The 19,055-nt window shown below is 57.2% G+C and overlaps 1 protein-coding gene across 1 annotated transcript; it reads right to left on the bottom strand.

Moving 5' to 3' along the window:
* Nucleotides 1-3,879: 3,879 nt before the first annotated feature.
* On the bottom strand, nucleotides 3,880-4,842 carry LOC135290655 (olfactory receptor 52B2-like). The gene has a single exon (XM_064404596.1). The coding sequence runs from the start codon at nucleotides 4,840-4,842 to the stop codon at nucleotides 3,880-3,882; it is 963 nt and encodes a 320-aa protein (XP_064260666.1).
* Nucleotides 4,843-19,055: the final 14,213 nt, after the last annotated feature.

Below are 19,055 nucleotides of genomic sequence, written 5' to 3'. Positions count from 1 at the left end.
CCTGTGGGGAAGGGCTCAGGGACCCCCCCAGGTCCTTCCCTGGGTATTTCCCTGACTGCAGACCCTGCAGAGCCCCAGGCTGCCCTCAGCAAGCCCTCACCACCCCTCACTCACGGTCCTGCACACTCCGTGTCCTGCCCCTGCATCCTGAGGGGCTCCAGGGCTGTGCCTGGCTGTGCCAGGCTGCCAGGGACCTGCCCAGCCCCTGGCAGCTCTGCCCTGCTCCTGCCCAGCCTGCAAGTGCTTTACACACAGAACTTTTTACTCTTTGGGAACCACGGTGGAGGGGAAACGGGGAGCTCCGAGCTGGAGGACAGCAGCCATTCCTGCTAAAAACATCCTAGGTGATTTTGTCCCCATTTCTGATTTTTTGGACCTCCTAGAAACCTGCAGAGATCCCCAGTAGGGAAACTGCAGTCAGCAGATCCTGACTGCCAGGACCCTCCAGGGAGCTGCGAGGGACCAGCAGGAATCTCCAACCCATGAGACCAAACCACCCAAAACTCGCCCCGAAGGCTGAGTTACCATCTCGTTTCAGTTTTTCATCTCATTTCAGTTTCTCATCTCAGGCAAGGAGGTGGTGCTGTTTATTACTGACTGTTTGTGAAGCAGGACTTTGTTGTAGTAAGGTAGAAAAATCATAAAGAAAGGCTTCGTAAAATCAAGCCTGCTCTCCTGGATCAGTGGCTGGCCGTGCCAAAGCCAGCCCTTTGCAAGCTCCCGTGTGAAAGCGATCCTGGTGTGAGCAGTTCGTTAGCATAACAATCTGTTCCTGGGTGAAAAGCAACCAGCACTTGTACAAACTGTTTTTGCACCGTTAGATAGAAAAATTAAAACTATCTCTCACAAACAAATGTCCCTGCAGGTACACACCAGGGGTTTGAGTGACCAATCAATACAGAATAACAACTTGTTATTAACCAATAAAGTAATTGGCAAGAAAGCTCCTGACCAATTGGAGTCACACACGAAGTCTGTGAAAATTACATAAAAATAAGTTGTGTGAATAAAGAGGCTTTTTCCACCATGAAGAAAATGGAGTCCGTGTGATTTATTCCCATAGGATTTTATTAAATTAACACTGCACGGAATGATGGAATCATCCTGGCTGTCCCCCTTCCAGGGGACCAGGCTGCTCCCAGCTCCATCCAGCCTGGCCTGGAGTGCTTTCAGGGATGGGGCATCGTGACCCAAGGGCTCCTGCTGGGCTCTCACCCATCCCAGGGGGGCTCCACGCCCCCGCTGGCACTGAGGGGCACTGAGGGGACCCCCCCTGCCCATCCATCCCTGCCAGGAGCCTCTGCCCTGCAGTGAGGGGAGAGGAGAGCTCGCAGCAGGGAGATGGGATGCAGGACAGCCACCGAGCACCGCTGTCTGTGAGCAGCAGTAAAGTCTGTGAGCAGAAATAAAGTCTGTGAGCAGAAATAAAGTCTGTGAGCAGCAACAGAGCCGAGTGGAAACGGGCACTGGAGCCTGGCAGACCCCGAGCCGTGTCCCGTCCCTGTCCCTGTCCCTGTCCCTGTCCCTGCAGCACAGCAATGCCACCCGGCAGCGTTTCCTTTCGAGCACACAAGAGCCTGACTCACACAGCTCCATCTCCACTCCAGGGCAGGCTCAGCTCCTTCTGCACCTGCAGAAACATTCACTGAGGGTTTCTCGGTGACTTCCACTTATTTCCCAAAGATTTCTGAGATCCCAGTTACTTCTTTCATGTGCTATGAATATAGCACCCGTTGAAATTACAGAATAATGGAACGGTGAATGGCTGGGGTGGGGAGGGACCTTGAAGCTCACCTCGTTCTAACTCTGTGCCACAGCCAGGGAGCCTTCCTCCCTCCCTCCCTTCCTCCCTACCAGGCAAAGATCCCTGCAACCCAAACACACTTAAAAAAGCCATGAACTGAGCTAAAAACACAATGGGTGTCTCCAGATTTGGGGAAAAAAAATGAAGGAGCCGTGGTTCCCACCGTGTGTGAGTTATTAAGCTGACATTTTAACCACCCTGAAGTATAAATCTCGCTGCTTGGCTGGCTAACGCCCCATTAGGCACGGCCCCTGGCCAGGAATGGCCCAGCTGGTGACTCATTGACTGGGGACATTTCCCTGGGCACTTTGCTCCTGACCTGGCCCCCTCACCAGCCAAGAGCAGCGAGTTCAATCTGCCTCCTCCATGGTGAAACACCACCCTGGGAAACCCGAGGAGCAGGAGATCCATGGAGCCATGGGGGCACAGGACAGCTTGGGCTGGAAAGGACCTTAAATCCCATCCCACCCACCCCTGCCACGGCAGGGACACACACCTTCCCCTGTCCCAGGCTGCTCCAGCCCCATTTATTGACAAATCCAGGTGCAGCTCAGTTGTTCTCAGAGCTGCCCACAGCAACGTGCTCCTGACACATTTCCCTTCCCACAGCTCCGTCTCCTATCAAAAACCACATGGCTGCTCTGTGCAAACACTCTTTTTTCCCCTTTTTGCTAAGAAAGCCAAGGCAAACACAAACATTCTGGGGACATTAAAAGCCCAGTGACACGAGCAGCTTTTGTACCAGCTCCGTTATCTCTGCTGGCAGACAAACAGCCTTTAATGAACAGACTTTCATTTCCCCTGTGCCCGTCACAGGGTGCCACCTTTGATCAAATCAGAGGAAAATAAAGAAAAGAAGAAATGTGTTGCGAAAGTGAAAAACTTTTTGGGGGGTTTGATCTGAAATCACGAATCTCTCTTCCCCTTTTCTTTTGAAGCCGTGGCAGCATCACTGCTGTGATGGAGCAGAGCTGGCTGCGTTGGTCTCAGCTCAGCTCTGAACACACCTGGGGTGCCCACGGCTCCTGCCCTCCCCCAGGAGCACAGGGTTTGATCAGCCCAGCCAGGATGGCCCAGCAGCTCCCTGATGCAGGGCACAGCATTTCAGAGCCCAGATCCCAGCAGAGCCCCTCCCCAGGCCACCACCCCTCCACATGAGAGCCTCCAGGTGTGCAGCAGTGCCTTCCCACCTGGGCAGGGCTGGGGCAGCTCTGCAGCCCGGCCAGGCTGTGGGACTGGGAGTGCTGGCTGTCCCCACTCAGGGCAGAGGGACGTTCTGCAGAAATGGCTGACCTGCTACCCCTCAGGGGTAACACCAGGAGCACACCTGGGGGCCTCACTGTGACACAGGGCCACACCACCCCACTCCTGTGAGAGCTGCGGAGCCTCCAGAAAGGGCTCCCTGAGCTCCTCAGCCAAAACTCTCTGGTCACTGCCTGGGTGAGGCAGAGCTGCTCTGCCAAGACAGAAAGCATCCCTGTGGGATGTGCTGGGTGCAGGAAACCACTGTCCCTTTACACACCACTCTGAAGGCTTGAATTGCATTTGGGAGTCATGGTTTAAGGGAAATGTTTCCCTCAAACACAGAATAATAAAACCATTCCCAAGCTCTCAGGGCACTTCAGCAGGGAAACCTTCAGCAGCAGGAGGGGCCAGGGTCCCTCAGCAACGAGGGCAGGAGGACAAACCTCCTGTGTGCTACAGTGAGCACTGTGGGGCCCATCCAGCCATGCTTCAGTCTGGAAACCAACAAGGTGTTCGTGGCCTGGACTCTGTTAGAAAGGTGAACAGGCAGAATCGAAGCTGTAGGACAGCAAACACAACCAGCTGTAGCAGGTGACAGTGAGCCAGCAGGGCCCAGTGCCTGGGTGCTTCCCAGCTGACCCTACGCAGTCTCTGCCAGTGAAGGAAACTGAGGGGAAGCAGCAGAGATGCTGCCGAGCCAAGCCCACGTTTCCAGCAATCACACCTGCTTCAGCTGCCCTGGAAGCCTCGGGCAGAGCGGCTCCTCCAGGCCAAGAGGCGCTGCAGCCTGGGTGCTGCTGTGCAGAGCCCATCCCACACGCCCTGCCCGCTCAGGCCCTGCAGGCACGCTCGGCGCCCGCGGGGCAGAGCAGGCGGGTGACGCGCTCCCGGACCTGCCTGGTCCTCACCCCGTACACGATGGGGTTCAGCATGGGCGGCACCACCACGTAGAGGTTGGCCAGCAGGATGTGCACCTGGCTGGGGATCTGGCGGCCGAAGCGGTGCGTGAGGAAGGAGAAGAAGGCGGGCACGTAGAACATGAGGATGACGCAGAGGTGGGAGCCGCAGGTGCTGAGCGTTTTGAGGCGGGCGGCGGGGGACGGCAGGCGGAACACGGCGCGCAGGATCAGCGCGTAGGACGCGGCGATGAGCACCACGTCCAGGCCCGAGGAGAGCAGCGCCGTGGTCAGCCCGTACCACACGTTGGCGCGGATGTCGGCGCAGGCCAGGCGCGCGATGCCCATGTGCTCGCAGTAGGTGTGGGGCATGACGTTGTGCCCGCAGTAGGGCAGCCGCTTCAGCAGGAAGACGGGCGGGAACATGATGCAGCAGCCGCGGGCCACGGCGGCCGCCGCCACCTTGGCGATGGCCGAGGGCGTCAGGATGGCCGCGTAGCGCAGCGGGGCGCACACGGCCACGTAGCGGTCGAAGGCCATGGCCAGCAGCACCGAGGACTCCACGATGAAGCTGAAGTGGGTGAAGAACATCTGCGTGATGCAGGCGTCGAAGGAAATCTCCCTGGCGCCGAACCAGAAGATGGCCAGCATTTTGGGCACGGTGGTGGTGGACAGCAGCAGGTCGGAGAGGGCCAGCATGGCCAGGAACAGGTACATGGGCTCGTGGAGGCTGCGGTCCGTGGCGATGACGAAGAGCAGCAGCAGGTTGCTGAGCACGGCCGTGAGGTACATCAGGCAGAAGGGGACGGAGATCCAGACGTGGGACTCCTCCATGCCCGGGATGCCCGTCAGGACAAAGGTGATGGGGTCGAAGCTGCTCTCGTTGAGCTCGTACATGGCGCTCCCCTGCTCGGCCCTGTGCAGGGAGGAGAAGGAATAACCCACCCCTGTTTGCCCGTGACGCCTGACAGACGCTGCAGGTCAGGGCACAAGTGACAAGGCTCCTGCCTTCCCCCCACGGGGTGCCCTGGCTGTGTTCTCTACAAAGGACCCTGTTTGCTCTGCCACTCTACAAAGTGAAGGAAAACATCTCTGCTCTCCCACTGCTAGGTCAGGTCTTTTTCCAGCTCTGCTTTGTCCACTGCCACAAAACCCTTGTAAAATCATAGAGACAGTCACAGAAGTCACCCTCAGCCTTGTCCCAGCCAGCGGCTCCATCTGTGAGCACACACAGAGCTGTGTCTGTGCTGGGATCCAGGCTCCTCCAGGGAGGGGAGGTGACACAGTTTCTCACCCTGCTCAGACCAAAGTTCCTTGTAAAATCCCAAATACAGGAATAAACCCTTCCGCAGTGCCGATGTTGGGCAGTGTCTGGGATGTGACTGACATCCAGCTGTGCCTCTGAGGGCTGTGGCCACCCGTCACAATTCCCACTTGGAGCCCCTTTAGGCACTGCAAGGGGCTCCAGGATCACCTTGGAGCCTTCTCTTCTCCAGCCTGGGCAACCCCAGCTCTGCCAGCCTGGCTCTGGAGCAGAGGGAGCCCTTTCTTTCCCTGCCTTTTGCCTCATGCCTTTTCCACTCCTTCATTAAGAGGGACAAAGACGTGGTGGACTGCACAGAGTGATCCTTGGACAAAGAAACTGTGGCCCAGAGCAGAAACACCCCAGAGGGACGCCCCAAGTGCAGGGCTCTGCTCTGAGCTGGGCTCTGGAGCCCTGCCAGGCTCTGAGCTCAGTTTTCCCAGTTCCTGGAGTGCTGGGGCAGCCGGAGCTGGGAGCACCGTCCCCACCTGGAAGCACTGTCCCATGACTGATGGCCTGAGGGGATCTCTGAAGATCCGAATAATGCGAACCAGCCAAGCTGCAAACCCTCCTGCGGTGGGAAGGGCTTTGAGGAGAGTCCCACCACAGGGCTGCTGCGTTTGTGAGCTTCCCCCGTCTTCCCCCCAGCTCCCATCCCCTGTGTAAACCCCATCGTACATCAGAAAAGCTCCAGGCCAGGGCTGGGATGGAGGAAAACCGGTTGGATTCGGACCAAAGATAACCCTTCCCTGCTTGCAGCCCGATTTACTTTCCTTGCAAGCAGCAGGTACCCAAGGCAGCCGTGTTTGCATTTCTGAGTGCTTCCATTAAGCACTCTCAGCTCCCTGAACCAGAAGCCCACAGAAAACGTGGCTCAGGGCAGAAAAGACCTTCAGCTCATGGCAAATATTTGTCCAGTCGCCTCTTCCACCTGCAGACCCATGAACCGAGCCGGTGTGGGTCCAGAGCAGGGGATTAAATCTGCCTGGGCGCATTCCCAGGCTCCAGCAGCAGCCTGGGAGTGTGTGTGGGCTACAAAGCAGCTCAGCAAGGCTTTCCGCCTCCGCTCCCAGAAATATGGAAATCTATTCCTCTCACACCGCACAGTGCTTCCCTTCCGTCTCTGCAGCAGCTCCTGCCCCAAGCGCAGCGTTTGGCACAGAAGTGTGATGGATTCAGGAGGACTCACCGAGGCAGCCCCGGCTGGGGGAGCCCGGAGCCCCCGGCGCTGCCGGGGCTGGGGCGGCGATCCCGGTCCTTCCCCCGCCGCGCCTCCGCAGGAGCACCGGCCCCTGCTCCGGGGGTTTAAATCCCCGGCGCATTAACCATTAACAGCAGTTAACACTCCCGGGTGAGGCATTTCCTGCTTCCCAGCGTTTGCATCGCAATGATTTCCCCCTCTCCTTGGGCACCGGACCCTGGGCCGGGCTGTGGAGAGCTGAGCGGGAGATGGGCACACCTGGGCACTCCCGGGACCCGGGGCATCCTGGATGTCTGGGAGTTTACCTCCAGCAGGTGAAAATTGTCTCACTCCGCTGCTGGAACCTCCCTGAGCAATCCCCTCACGGGTCCCCTCTGCCCCCAGCCCAGCCCATGGGCACTGATCGACCACCGTGAATGTAATTATTGTGGGAATCATTGCTCAAATCAGCCATCCACAAAACCATTATTAGGAATGAGGAATTGTCCCCTGGCAGGGTGGGCAGGGCTGGCACAGGGTGCCCAGAGCAGCTGGGGCTGCCCCTGGATCCCTGGCAGTGCCCAAGGCCGGGCTGGGCACTGGGGCTGGAGCAGCCTGGCACAGGGGAAGGTGTCCCTGCCATGGCAGGGTGGCACTGGGTGGACTGTGAGGTCCATCCAACCAGCAGCTTGCTGGGATTCCACGATTCCGTGACTTTGTGACCTCCAAGACCATCCAGTGCAGCAGGAATGGTCAGAAAGTCAATGCTGAGCCGTGCCCTGCCCCACCCTGGCCTCAGTCCAACCCCTCCTTCCCATCCCTCCTTCACCCCGGGACACATCTGCCCCCTCCCAGAGACACAGCTCCTGGGCAGTGAGGAGTGGGAGCTGCTGGTCCTGCAGAAGGACCCTGGGTCCAGGGAAGGCTCTGGCAAGGCTCCATCACTCCTGCAGCAGCTGTGGAGAGGTTCCACAGGAGCCTCGCTCTCACAGACATCGGCGCTGTCTCTGCTGCCTCACCCAGCTCCAGAGGCAGCATTTGGGCTGGATTGCCCTGGCTCCAGGGAGGGTTTGGATGGTGGGAGTGTGTCAGAGCCCAGGACACCCAGAGGGGTGCCCTGGGTGACACGTGCCCCAGCAGGCAGCCAAAGACACTGGGGAATTGGACCTCAACCCATGGAGCAAATGACCAACCTTGTGTGAAAAATTACCAGTCACAGAAGTTTAAGTAGCACAATAGTAGTTGTCACGGGGTGAAAGGGGGAATTTTGAAGATTTTTACTATGGGGGTCTAGGGAGGCAAGATGGAGGGATTTGGGTGTTGCCCTTTCTTCCTTCTTCTTCCTAGCCTCCATCTTCTGGGTGATGTTGGCACATTTGGATTGGTCTAGAGTAGAAGTAGGCAGTCTAACATAGGTGATAGATATTGGAAAATAACTGTAAATAAAGTACACATAGTTTTTAGTATAACAAGACAACACCAGCCCAGGGGCGGGCAGTGTGCCCTTGACAGACCTGCAGATCAGAGAAAATGTTTTAGATAGTAGATGATAAACAACCTTGTGAACCAGAGCCGAAGAATCCCGACTCTTTCTTCAGCCTCTGGATTGGGAAAAAGGAACTCTGGGGTCATCCTGACGGCAGGGAACCCAAGAGGAGCGCTTGGGGTGGGAGCTGGGCTGCTCCTCCCGGGCAGAGCCTGCCCAGCCCGGGGCCAGCACCAACCCCGGGTCCTGGCGGGGCAGGGGCTGCACTGAACCTGTCAGCTGAAGGTTGGACCCATGGCTTGGGAGATTTTTTCCTCAGTGTCCTGGCAGGGCAGGAGCTGCACAGGAATTTGTCAGCTGAAGGTTGGACCCAGAGACTTGGGAGGTTTTTCTTGGTGTCCTGGCCCCTGCCATGGACACCCCAGTGAGCCCCAGAGACCCTGACAGCCCTGCCCACCTTGAGACATATTCCACATCCCACCCATCCCTGTGAGCCACATCCCACCCATCCCTGTGAGCCACATCCCACCCATCCATCCCTGAGAGCCACATCCCACCCACCCATCCCTGTGAGCCACATCCCACCCACCCATCCCTGTGAGCCACATCCCACTCATCCCTGTGAGCCACATCCCACCCATCCCATCCCTGAGAGCCACATCCCACCCACCCATCCCTGGGAGCCACATCCCACCCATCCCATCCCTGTGAGCCACATCCCACCCACCCATCCCTGTGAGCCACATCCCACCCACCCATCCCTGTGAGCCACATCCCACCCACCCATCCCTGTGAGCCACATCCCACCCATCCCATCCCTGTGAGCCACATCCCACCCACCCATCCCTGTGAGCCACATCCCACCCACCCATCCCTGTGAGCCACATCCCACCCAGAGCATCCCTGAGAGCCACATCCCACCCACCCATCCCTGTGAGCCACATCCCACCCAGAGCATCCCTGTGAGCCACATCCCACCCACCCATCCCTGGGAGCCACATCCCACCCACCCATCCCTGTGAGCCACATCCCACCCATCCCATCCCTGTGAGCCACATCCCACCCACCCATCCCTGTGAGCCACATCCCACCCACCCATCCCTGTGAGCCACATCCCACCCACCCATCCCTGTGAGCCACATCCCACCCATCCCATCCCTGTGAGCCACATCCCACCCAGAGCATCCCTGAGAGCCACATCCCACCCACCCATCCCTGGGAGCCACATCCCACCCAGAGCATCCCTGAGAGCCACATCCCACCCACCCATCCCTGTGAGCCACATCCCACCCACCCATCCCTGTGAGCCACATCCCACCCATCCCATCCCTGTGAGCCACATCCCACCCAGAGCATCCCTGAGAGCCACATCCCACCCACCCATCCCTGTGAGCCACATCCCACCCAGAGCATCCCTGTGAGCCACATCCCACCCACCCATCCCTGTGAGCCACATCCCACCCACCCATCCCTGTGAGCCACATCCCACCCACCCATCCCTGGGAGCCACATCCCACCCATCCCTGTGAGCCACATCCCACCCATCCCTGAGAGCCACATCCCACCCATCCCATCCCTGAGAGCCACATCCCACCCATCCCTGAGAGCCACATCCCACCCACCCATCCCTGTGAGCCACATCCCACCCAGAGCATCCCTGAGAGCCACATCCCACCCACCCATCCCTGTGAGCCACATCCCACCCACCCATCCCTGTGAGCCACATCCCACCCACCCATCCCTGTGAGCCACATCCCACCCAGAGCATCCCTGAGAGCCACATCCCACCCACCCATCCCTGTGAGCCACATCCCACCCAGAGCATCCCTGTGAGCCACATCCCACCCACCCATCCCTGAGAGCCACATCCCACCCACCCATCCCTGTGAGCCACATCCCACCCACCCATCCCTGTGAGCCACATCCCACCCATCCCATCCCTGTGAGCCACATCCCACCCACCCATCCCTGTGAGCCACATCCCACCCACCCCTGTGAGCCACATCCCACCCACCCATCCCTGGGAGCCACATCCCACCCATCCCTGTGAGCCACATCCCACCCACCCCTGTGAGCCACATCCCACCCACCCATCCCTGTGAGCCACATCCCACCCATCCCTGTGAGCCACATCCCACCCACCCATCCCTGTGAGCCACATCCCACCCATCCCTGTGAGCCACATCCCACCCACCCCTGTGAGCCACATCCCACCCACCCATCCCTGTGAGCCACATCCCACCCATCCCTGTGAGCCACATCCCACCCACCCATCCCTGGGAGCCACATCCCACCCACCCATCCCTGTGAGCCACATCCCACCCACCCATCCCTGTGAGCCACATCCCACCCATCCCATCCCTGTGAGCCACATCCCACCCATCCCTGTGAGCCACATCCCACCCACCCATCCCTGTGAGCCACATCCCACCCAGAGCATCCCTGTGAGCCACATCCCACCCATCCCTGTGAGCCACATCCCACCCACCCCTGTCTCACCTTTCACATGAGACTAAGAATAGAATAGAAGTTTTTAAAACACCTCTCAATCAGCCCATCTCTAAATCAGAACAGAGCATCCTCCAGCCCTGGGGCAGCCCCCCACTGAGCCCCCGTCCCCTCAGGGTGAGGGCATTGCACCACGGCTGCAGCAGGCTCTGGCCCCAGAGCAGCTCTGGGGACAAGGACTGAAGTGTCCCCAGCCAGGCTGGCCGGGCTGGAGCAGCCTGTCCTGCTGGGAGGTGTCCCTGTCCCTGGCAAGGCGGGGGACAGGATGAGCTCTGCTGTCCCTGCCAGGCGGGACCCTTCTGAGAGCCACTGTGCCTGTGCCAGGGCTGAGGGACACTGCTGTGGGCTGGGTGGCAGTGGGGACAGCAGGGACAGACAGCAGGGACAGCGGGGACAAGGACAGTGGGGACACAGCAGGACAGCTCGGCCCAGCCCACCCGGGCTCTGCAGCTGCGGCTTTCCCAGGCTGAGCTCAGCAAAGCCCGGCCCAGCCCAGCCCAGCCCACAGAGCTGCTGCCCCATTGTCCCTGGGGACACTGTCACCCTCTGCATCCACCCACAGACCCTGCTCCTGCAGCGGGAAAAGGGGGAGGGATGGGATGGGATGGGATGGGATGGGATGGGATGGGATGGGATGGGATGGGATGGGATGGGATGGGATGGGATGGGATGGGATGGGATGGGGATGGGGATGGGGATGGGGATGGGATGGGGATGGGATGGGGATGGGATGGGGATGGGATGGGATGGGGATGGGATGGGATGGTCCCTCTGAGGCTCAGCCAGGCTGGGCTGACTGAGCCAGCTCTGGGCTGATGGCACCCCTGGCTTTGGGGTTTCTCTTCCCCCACATGGTGAGCCAAGCCTAAAGATGCGCAGCTGCCCTGGGCAGGTGTGACACCAGCGTGTGACACCAGAGTGTGACCCCAGGGTGTGACCCCAGGGTGTGACCCCAGGCTGTGACCCCCCTGCCCCCCAGCCCCTCCTGCAGCCCATCTGCAGCCCCTGGAGTGCTGCAGGGAGGAGGGGGGATCCCACAGAGGAGAGAACCCGGCTGAGCAGGCTCCAGAGTGAAGGGTTCCCACAGGAACGGCGTCAGAGTGGGTTCCAGCAAGGAAGGGCAGCAGCAGCAGCACCCCCAAAAGCCTCCTTGGGGCTCAGCCCAGGTCTCACGGCGCCAGGTTTTGTCCTTCTCCCTCAAAGCAGAACTCTGAATCTTCCCCGAGAGCTCAGAGAGCAGCAGGGCTGTGCTGCACACCAGCCCCGCTGGGTTATTTGCTTTTCTTCTGCTCCTCCTGTGGGTGTGTTCGAGGGTCCCAGGACGAGGGAAGAGATGAGAATCTTGGCTCCATGTTTCAGAAGGCTGATGTATTATATTATATTATATTATACTATATTATATTATATCATATTATATTATACTATACTATATTATATATATCATATTGTATATATTATATTTATTATATTGTATTTATTATATAGTATATATTATATTATATTATATTATATTATATTATATTATATTATATTATATTATATTATATTATATTATATTATATTATATTATATTATATTATATTATATTATATTATATTATATTGCTGTAAAACTATATGGAGAAGAATAGAGAGAAAGAATCGATCAGGAAGCTGGAATGGAACGGAACGGAACGGAATGGAATGGAATGGAAAGAAATGGAATGGAATGGAATGGGTAACAAAAACCTGTGACTCTCAGAGAGTCTGACACAGCTGGACCAGGGATTGGTCATTCAGTAGAAACGATCCACACGGCCCAATCCAAGGTGCAGCTGTTGGTGAGCAATGTCCAGACCCCATTCCCCAGCCATCAGAGTCACTGCTTGCATTCCTTTTCTGAGGCTTTTCTCAGGCTGGCCGTGCCCTGGGGTCTGCGGGCACACTGGGCTCGTGGCTGTGCCTCACCTGCAGGGCCCAGCACGGCTCACCCTGGAGCTGCTCTCTCCAGGAGAAGGTGGGGAGCACAGGGTGCAGGCCAGGCTGCCCCAGCCCCACAGCTCCCTGGGGAGCCCCAGGCGTGCCAGGGAGGGAGCTGGCAGTGCCACCCTGCACTTCCAGAGCTGCTGTCCTGCTCCTGCAGCACCTTCCCCAAGGGTGCACTGCACAGAGGGGGTGGCACAGAGGGCGTCCTCTGTGGGGACTCTCAGTTCAGCCAAAGAGAGAACAGAGGCAATTTATCCCAGGCTGAGCCTGGGAATCTTAGAGGGATAGGATTCAAACAATTATTTTTTACATTTTTTTAATTTATAAATAAATTTATAAATTTATTTTTAAATATTATCTCTTTCTGTAACCAGTGTTTATAGTGATGGCTCTCCACAGCGTGCTGTTCACAGTCACCAGCAGTGTGAGGGGTTTCTGCTTTGGGACCAATCCGGTCCCACTTAGCCAGTGAGACTGAAATAAATAAATGAATTGATAGATAGATAGATAGATAGATAGATAGAGAGATAGATAGATAGATAGATAGATAGATAGATAGATAGATAGATAGAGAGATAGATAGATAAATTTATGTTACCTCTTCCTGTAACCACTGTTTATAGTGATGGCTCTCCACAGTGTGCTGTTCACAGTCACCAATAGTGTAAACTGTTTCTGCTTTGAGACCAATGCAGTCCCACTTAGCCAGTGAGACTAAAATAAGTAAGTAAATAAATAAATTAAATAATTAAATAAATAAATAAATAAATAAATGTTATCTCTCTTCCTGTAACCATTGTTTCTAGCTCTCCACAGCGTGCTGTTCACAGTCACCAGCAGTGTGAGGGGTTTCTGCTGTGAGACCAATCCTGTCCCACTTAGCCAGTGAGACTGAAATAAATAAATAAAAATAAATAAATAAATAAATAACTTTATAAATGTTATGTCTTCCTGTAACCACTGTTTATAGTGATGGCTCTCCACAGCGTGCTGTTCACAGTCACCAATAGTGTAAACTGTTTCTGCTTTGAGACCAATGCAGTCCCACTTAGCCAGTGAGACTGAAATAAGTAAATAAACAAATAAAATAAATAAATAAATAAGTAAATACATAAATGAATGTTATCTCTCTTCCTGTAACCATTGTTTATAGTGACGGCTCGAGGTGTTTCTGCTCTGATTCCAATCCGGTCCCACTCAGGCAGTGAGATTGTTAAAGCTCGCTGCTCCTCGCTAACCAAGATCCTTCTCGAGCCTTCTGATCCACCTGAAGGCTGGAGTGCTGCAGTCTTTCCTTCCATCCCTGACCCAACATCACCAATCCTCCTCCTCCTGTGTGCCCGGCCAGGCCAGGGTGCTCACTGGCCTCTGCAGATGCGGGGCTGCCACATCCCAGCACTGCCAGGGCGCTGTGCCCCGTGCCCCAGTGCCAATCCACGGCGCTTTTCAAGCTTTTAAATCCCCCGGGGTGGGGGCTGTGGCAGCCCCCAGCCCACCCGAGCCTGCCTTGCACACCGTGCCTCAGTTTCCCCGGCCGTGCAGGGCTGCCCCAGTCCCGCACTGCTCCTGCCCCTGAGCCGGGGCGGCCTGGGGCACACGTGGGGCACTCCCAGCTCCCAAATGCACCCCCCAAAATCCCCCCTTCACACCATTCCAGGAGCAGAGCTGGCTGGGCCCCAGGGCATTCCCAGCTCCCAGTTTCACACCCCAAAATCCCCCACTCCACATTTCACACCCCAAAATCCCCCTTCCCATCATTTCACACCCCAAAATCCCCCTTCCCATCATTTCACACCCCAAAATCCCCCTTCACATAATTTCACACCCCAAAATCCCTGTCTTTGCATTATTTCACACCCCAAAATCCCCCCTTCCCACTGTTCCAGGAGCAGAGCTGGCTGGGCCCCAGGGCATTCCCAGCAGGAGGAGGGAGCTGAGGCCGGTGGCACAAAGGGGTGCCCGGGGCTCAGACCCCACCTGGGACCTCACAAACCCGCAGCAATTTCCCTGTTGCTGCCCTGGTGATTTCTGTGCTGGCTCCTGGGGCATCCCTGGCATTGCTTGGGTGACAGAGATGGGCTGTGGCTGCTGGTAACATAATGAGTTTACTGAAAAACTAAATAATTGCACTGATAAGTAATTAAATAATGAATTTCCAGAATAACTAAATAATTAAAGTCATTGGTAATTAAATAATGAATTTTCAGAATAACTAAATAATTAAAGTCATTGGTAATTAAATAATTAATTTACTGAATAACTAAATAAAAAACTAAACAAGTCAATAACTAAATAGCAAAATAAATAAATATCTAGACAATTAAGTGCCTCGTGCAGAAGCAGCAGGCAATTAATTATCTAGCTAATTAATAGTTTCAGTTAACTGCCCTGTCTGCCCAGGGGCAGCAGTGCTGTGGGAGCTGCACAGGGTGGGCAGAGGTCCAGCCGAGCTGCAGCGGCCACAGCAGCACCCCCAGGGCCTCTGAGGGGGGAGCAGACCCTCGGAGTCACCCACCCAACCTTTGGTCCCCCCTCTGGGGGCCCGGTGCCCCCCAGCACTGCCAGGGCCACCAGGGACCCTGCCCAGGGTCTCAGGTTGGAGACACGAGGCTTGACCCCATTTCAGAAGGTTTGTTATATTATTATATATATTATATTAAAATAATACATTAAAACTGTACTAAAAGAAAAGACAGAAAAAGATCACCAGAAGGCTAGAAAGAACAGGCATAGAATGGATAACAAAGTCCTGTGACTGCTCACAGCCTCGCACAGGTGGCTGTGGTTGGGCATTGAAAACAATCCACGTGGACCAGTGGAAGATGCACCTGTTGCATGCCACAGCAGCAGATAGTTATTGCTTACATTCCCTTCCTGAGGCTCCTCAGGAGGGGAAAAATCCTAGCAGAGGATTTTCCATAAAATATCATGGCTACAGTCACACACAGAAAGGGGCTGACTGTGGTGGCAGCAGGGTGAGGGGGATGTGAGGGTCTCCAGGGCACAGAAAGGTGAGGGGCACATGAGGGGCACGTGAGGGTCTGCAGGGCACAGCAGGGTGAGGAATTCCCGTGGGAAAGTCCCTGCCTGGGGAAAGGCTGACCCAGCACAGGCTGAACCCAGCGCAGCACAGATTGTCACCAAAACGGCAAAGAATGGCGTGGGGTGACATGGAATTGCACGTAATTACAGATGATAGCGTGTCATTATCCTCCCGACTGATGCTGCATGGCAGCTGTCCTGGTGTGCCGGGCACAGGGCTGGCAGCAGCTCCCCAGGGCTCAGCAAAGCAGCAATCCCACCCTGGAACCCCTTGGGCTGGGCTGGCAGCAGCTCCCCAGGGCTCAGCAAAGCAGCAATCCCACCCTGGAACCCCCTGGGCTGGGCTGGCAGCAGCTCCCCAGGGCTCTCGGAAGCAGCAGTCCCACCCGGGCACACCCCAGGCTGGCAGCCTGCACTGGGAGGGAGCTCCTGCCCGGCACGGGGCTCTCCAGCTGGCAGGTGGGATGAGGAGCTCAGCAGTGGGGTGGAAGTGGGGCCAGGAAGGCTGTGCCCCCCACAGGAACCCCCCGGGCTGGGGGTGCCCCCGGAGCGTGGCTCAGGCTCAGGAGCAGCCCAGGGAGCTGGGGCTGGGCCAGGGACACCAAAGCTGTGCTGGGGCTCCTGGGCAGGGCTGGCACCCCTGAGGAGCCAGGGGAGCCCACAGGAGCCCCTGCTGGTTTTACCTGAGCTGCTCTCCAGTGAGGGAATTGTCATTTTGGATGAGGGCAGCTCCTCGCCTGCCCTGCCCCTTGGAGGGGCACAGGAGCCCTGGCAGCGCCTCCAGGCCCTGGGGGGCACAGTGCCCAGCTGGTGACACCACAGCTGCCACCTGTGGCGGTGTGTCCCTTGCAAAGCCACGGATCTCCTCAGGACACTGGCCACCCCTCAGCACATCTGTCCATCTGCCAGTGTCAGAACCCAGAGCATCTCTCTGGATGCCCTGGATGGCTCAAAGCCCTGGCAGGGGCTCACAGACTCTGGCAGGAAGCCAAAGACACCTGGGAATTCCATCTCAACCCATGGAGCAAATTACCAACCTTATATGAAGAATTATAGGTCACAAAATTTAAGTAGCACAGTAGTAGCAATCACAGGGTGAAGGGGAAAATTTCGGATCATGGTACAGGGGGGTTTGGAATCCTGTACATGGGGATCAGGGGTTCAAGATGGAGGGATTTGGGCGTGCCCTGTCCTTCTTCTTTCTTCTCCCTGGCATCCATGTTCAGGATGGTGTTGGCACTCACAGATTGAGTTTAGAGTAGAAAGTCACTGTCTAACATAGGTGATAGGTATTGGAACATTATTGTAAACACAGTATACGTAGTTTTTGGTATAAAAGATAGCACCAGCCCGAGAGGTGGAGAGTGTGCCTCAGACAGACCTGCAGAACAGACCTTGGCAGGCCAGACAGAAAATGATTGAGATAAAGAAATGATAAACAGCCTTGAGAATGTGAACCGAAGATTTCTCGTCTCCTTCATCGTCTGCTGGGTTGGGGAAAAGAGACTTTTAACAGAGACACACCTCGGGATCTTCCCAACCAGACCAGACCAGAGGAGAGCCCGAGAACTGGCGTCCCTGGGTGGGCAACGAAGTGTGGGCTCCCCACCAGGAGAAGATCCTGAGATGCCAGGACATTTGGCAGCAGCTCCTCTTCACGGGTTTAGATGGGGTGCCTGCAGTCCCCGGTGCCAGCCCTGCTCTATCCTGTCCCTGGGGGTCCCGGGGTCCCCCTCCCTGCCCCGCTCAGCCCCCAAAGGCTCATGTCCCGGCAGGATCCATCGCTCCGGGTCTGATCCCAGGCTGTGGCAGCTCCCGGCACAGCCCAGGCAGGGATGGGGATTTGCAGCCAGGACGCAGCTCCAGGAGCCCCAGCCATTGCCACTGGCACAGGCTGGGATTGCCGGGGCTGGGCTTGGGACCCTGCAGCTCGGGGCACAGCAGCCTGGGCCGGGTCTGCCCTCGGGGCCCATCCCGGGAGCAGGGCTCTGGAAGCAGCCTCAGCTGCAGCCAGGTGCCCATGGCCTGGTCTGGGGGCGAGGGAGGAGCTCAGAGGGACCCCAGCAGGCCCCCTGCCATCCTGAGGGCTGAGACCCCCTGGGATGGAGCAGGGCAGGAGTCTGTGGGATGATGGAAAATGCCTTGGGGACCTGACCCTGCTGCTGTGCTGCCTTGAGCACAACCTGAGGGAGGATAGGTGCTGTCCCAGGAGATGATGGATACTGTCCCCTGTCTGCCCTAGGAAACATTCAGCAATTCCCATCTTGGGACCTGAAGTGCCCTAATCACAGAACCCCAGAAAGGTTTGGGTTGGGAGGGATCTAAATCCCACCCAGTGCCACCTCTGCCATGGCAGGGACACCTTCCACTGCCCCAGGCTGCTCCAGCCCAGGTTTTGTCCAAGATGTGGATTATCAGCATTCCACCTCTGCCTGTTGGCCTGTTTGAGGGCTGAGGGCAGCTCGGGGGGAGCTGCAGAGTCCGGGGGATGCAGTGGAGCTCAGGCTGCAGCAGGACAGACCCAGCCCTGCCACGAGGGGTGGCCGCAGGCTGGGAGCTAGGGCACAGCATGGGGTGGCCCAGGTGGCCCCAGGTGGCTGTCACAGCCAGCCAGAGCCCTGCTGAGAGAGCTGAGGAAGGAATGGAGGCAGAGGGGCCGGGCAGGGCAGCAGGAGCAGCAGCGACTTGGGGCAGAGCACAGGAAGGTGTTCAGGAGCTGCATAAAGAGCCATGGCCATGGGGAAGGGCTGCAGAGGAGCCATGGCCATGGGGAAGGGCTGCAGGGGCTGCACAGAGGAGCCATGGCCATGGGGAAGGGCTGCAGGGGCTGCACAGAGCCATGGCCATGGGGAAGGGCTGCAGGGGCTGCACAGAGCCATGGCCATGGGGAAGGGCTGCAGAGGAGCCATGGCCATGGGGAAGGGCTGCAGGGGCTGCACAGAGGAGCCATGGCCATGGGGAAGGGCTGCAGGGGCTGCACAGAGCCATGGCCATGGGGAAGGGCTGCAGGGGCTGCACAGAGCCATGGCCATGGGGACAGGACACTGAGAATGCCACAGAGCAGGGCAGGAGCTGCACGGCCAGGCTTAAATTGAGCTTGCAAGTTGAATTCCTCAAGCAATAATGGAACAGGCAGGGGCTGGTGCTGCAGCAGAGAGCTCGGGGATCACCCAGAGCAGCCGGGAGGGACAGGGGCAGCCACGGGCACTCAGGGATGCAGCAGCTCAGGAGCCCAGAACTGAAACACAGCCGGGGTTTGGCCACCAGGAATCCCCAAATCCCCGGGGCTGGCAGAGCCCTGCCAGCCCAGGCAGTGCCAGCTGTGCCCCACGGCCACCTTGTCCCCAGCCCAGAGCACTCAGTGCCACCTGCAGGGGACACCTGCAGGGATGGGCACTGCCAAGCTCCCTGGGCAGCCCCTGCCAAGGCCTGAGCACCCTTTCAGTAAAGAATTCTTTTCTAATATCTATTTTTTCCTAATATTAATGTCTCCTAACACCTCGTTTTCCCCAGAGCTGCTGGGGAAGAGCCAGCACAACAGGCGCTGTGGAGAGGTGGACCCTCAGTGCCAGAGGAAACAAACCCATGGCAGGACAGGGACACACCAGGAGCTGGAAGGGGGTGGCC

The sequence above is a fragment of the Passer domesticus genome, chromosome 2, assembly GCF_036417665.1.
Source record: "Passer domesticus isolate bPasDom1 chromosome 2, bPasDom1.hap1, whole genome shotgun sequence".
NCBI classification, from domain to species: domain Eukaryota; kingdom Metazoa; phylum Chordata; class Aves; order Passeriformes; family Passeridae; genus Passer; species Passer domesticus.
Note: the sequence above shows the minus strand (reverse complement) of the source record. Positions and strands in the feature narration are given on the sequence as shown.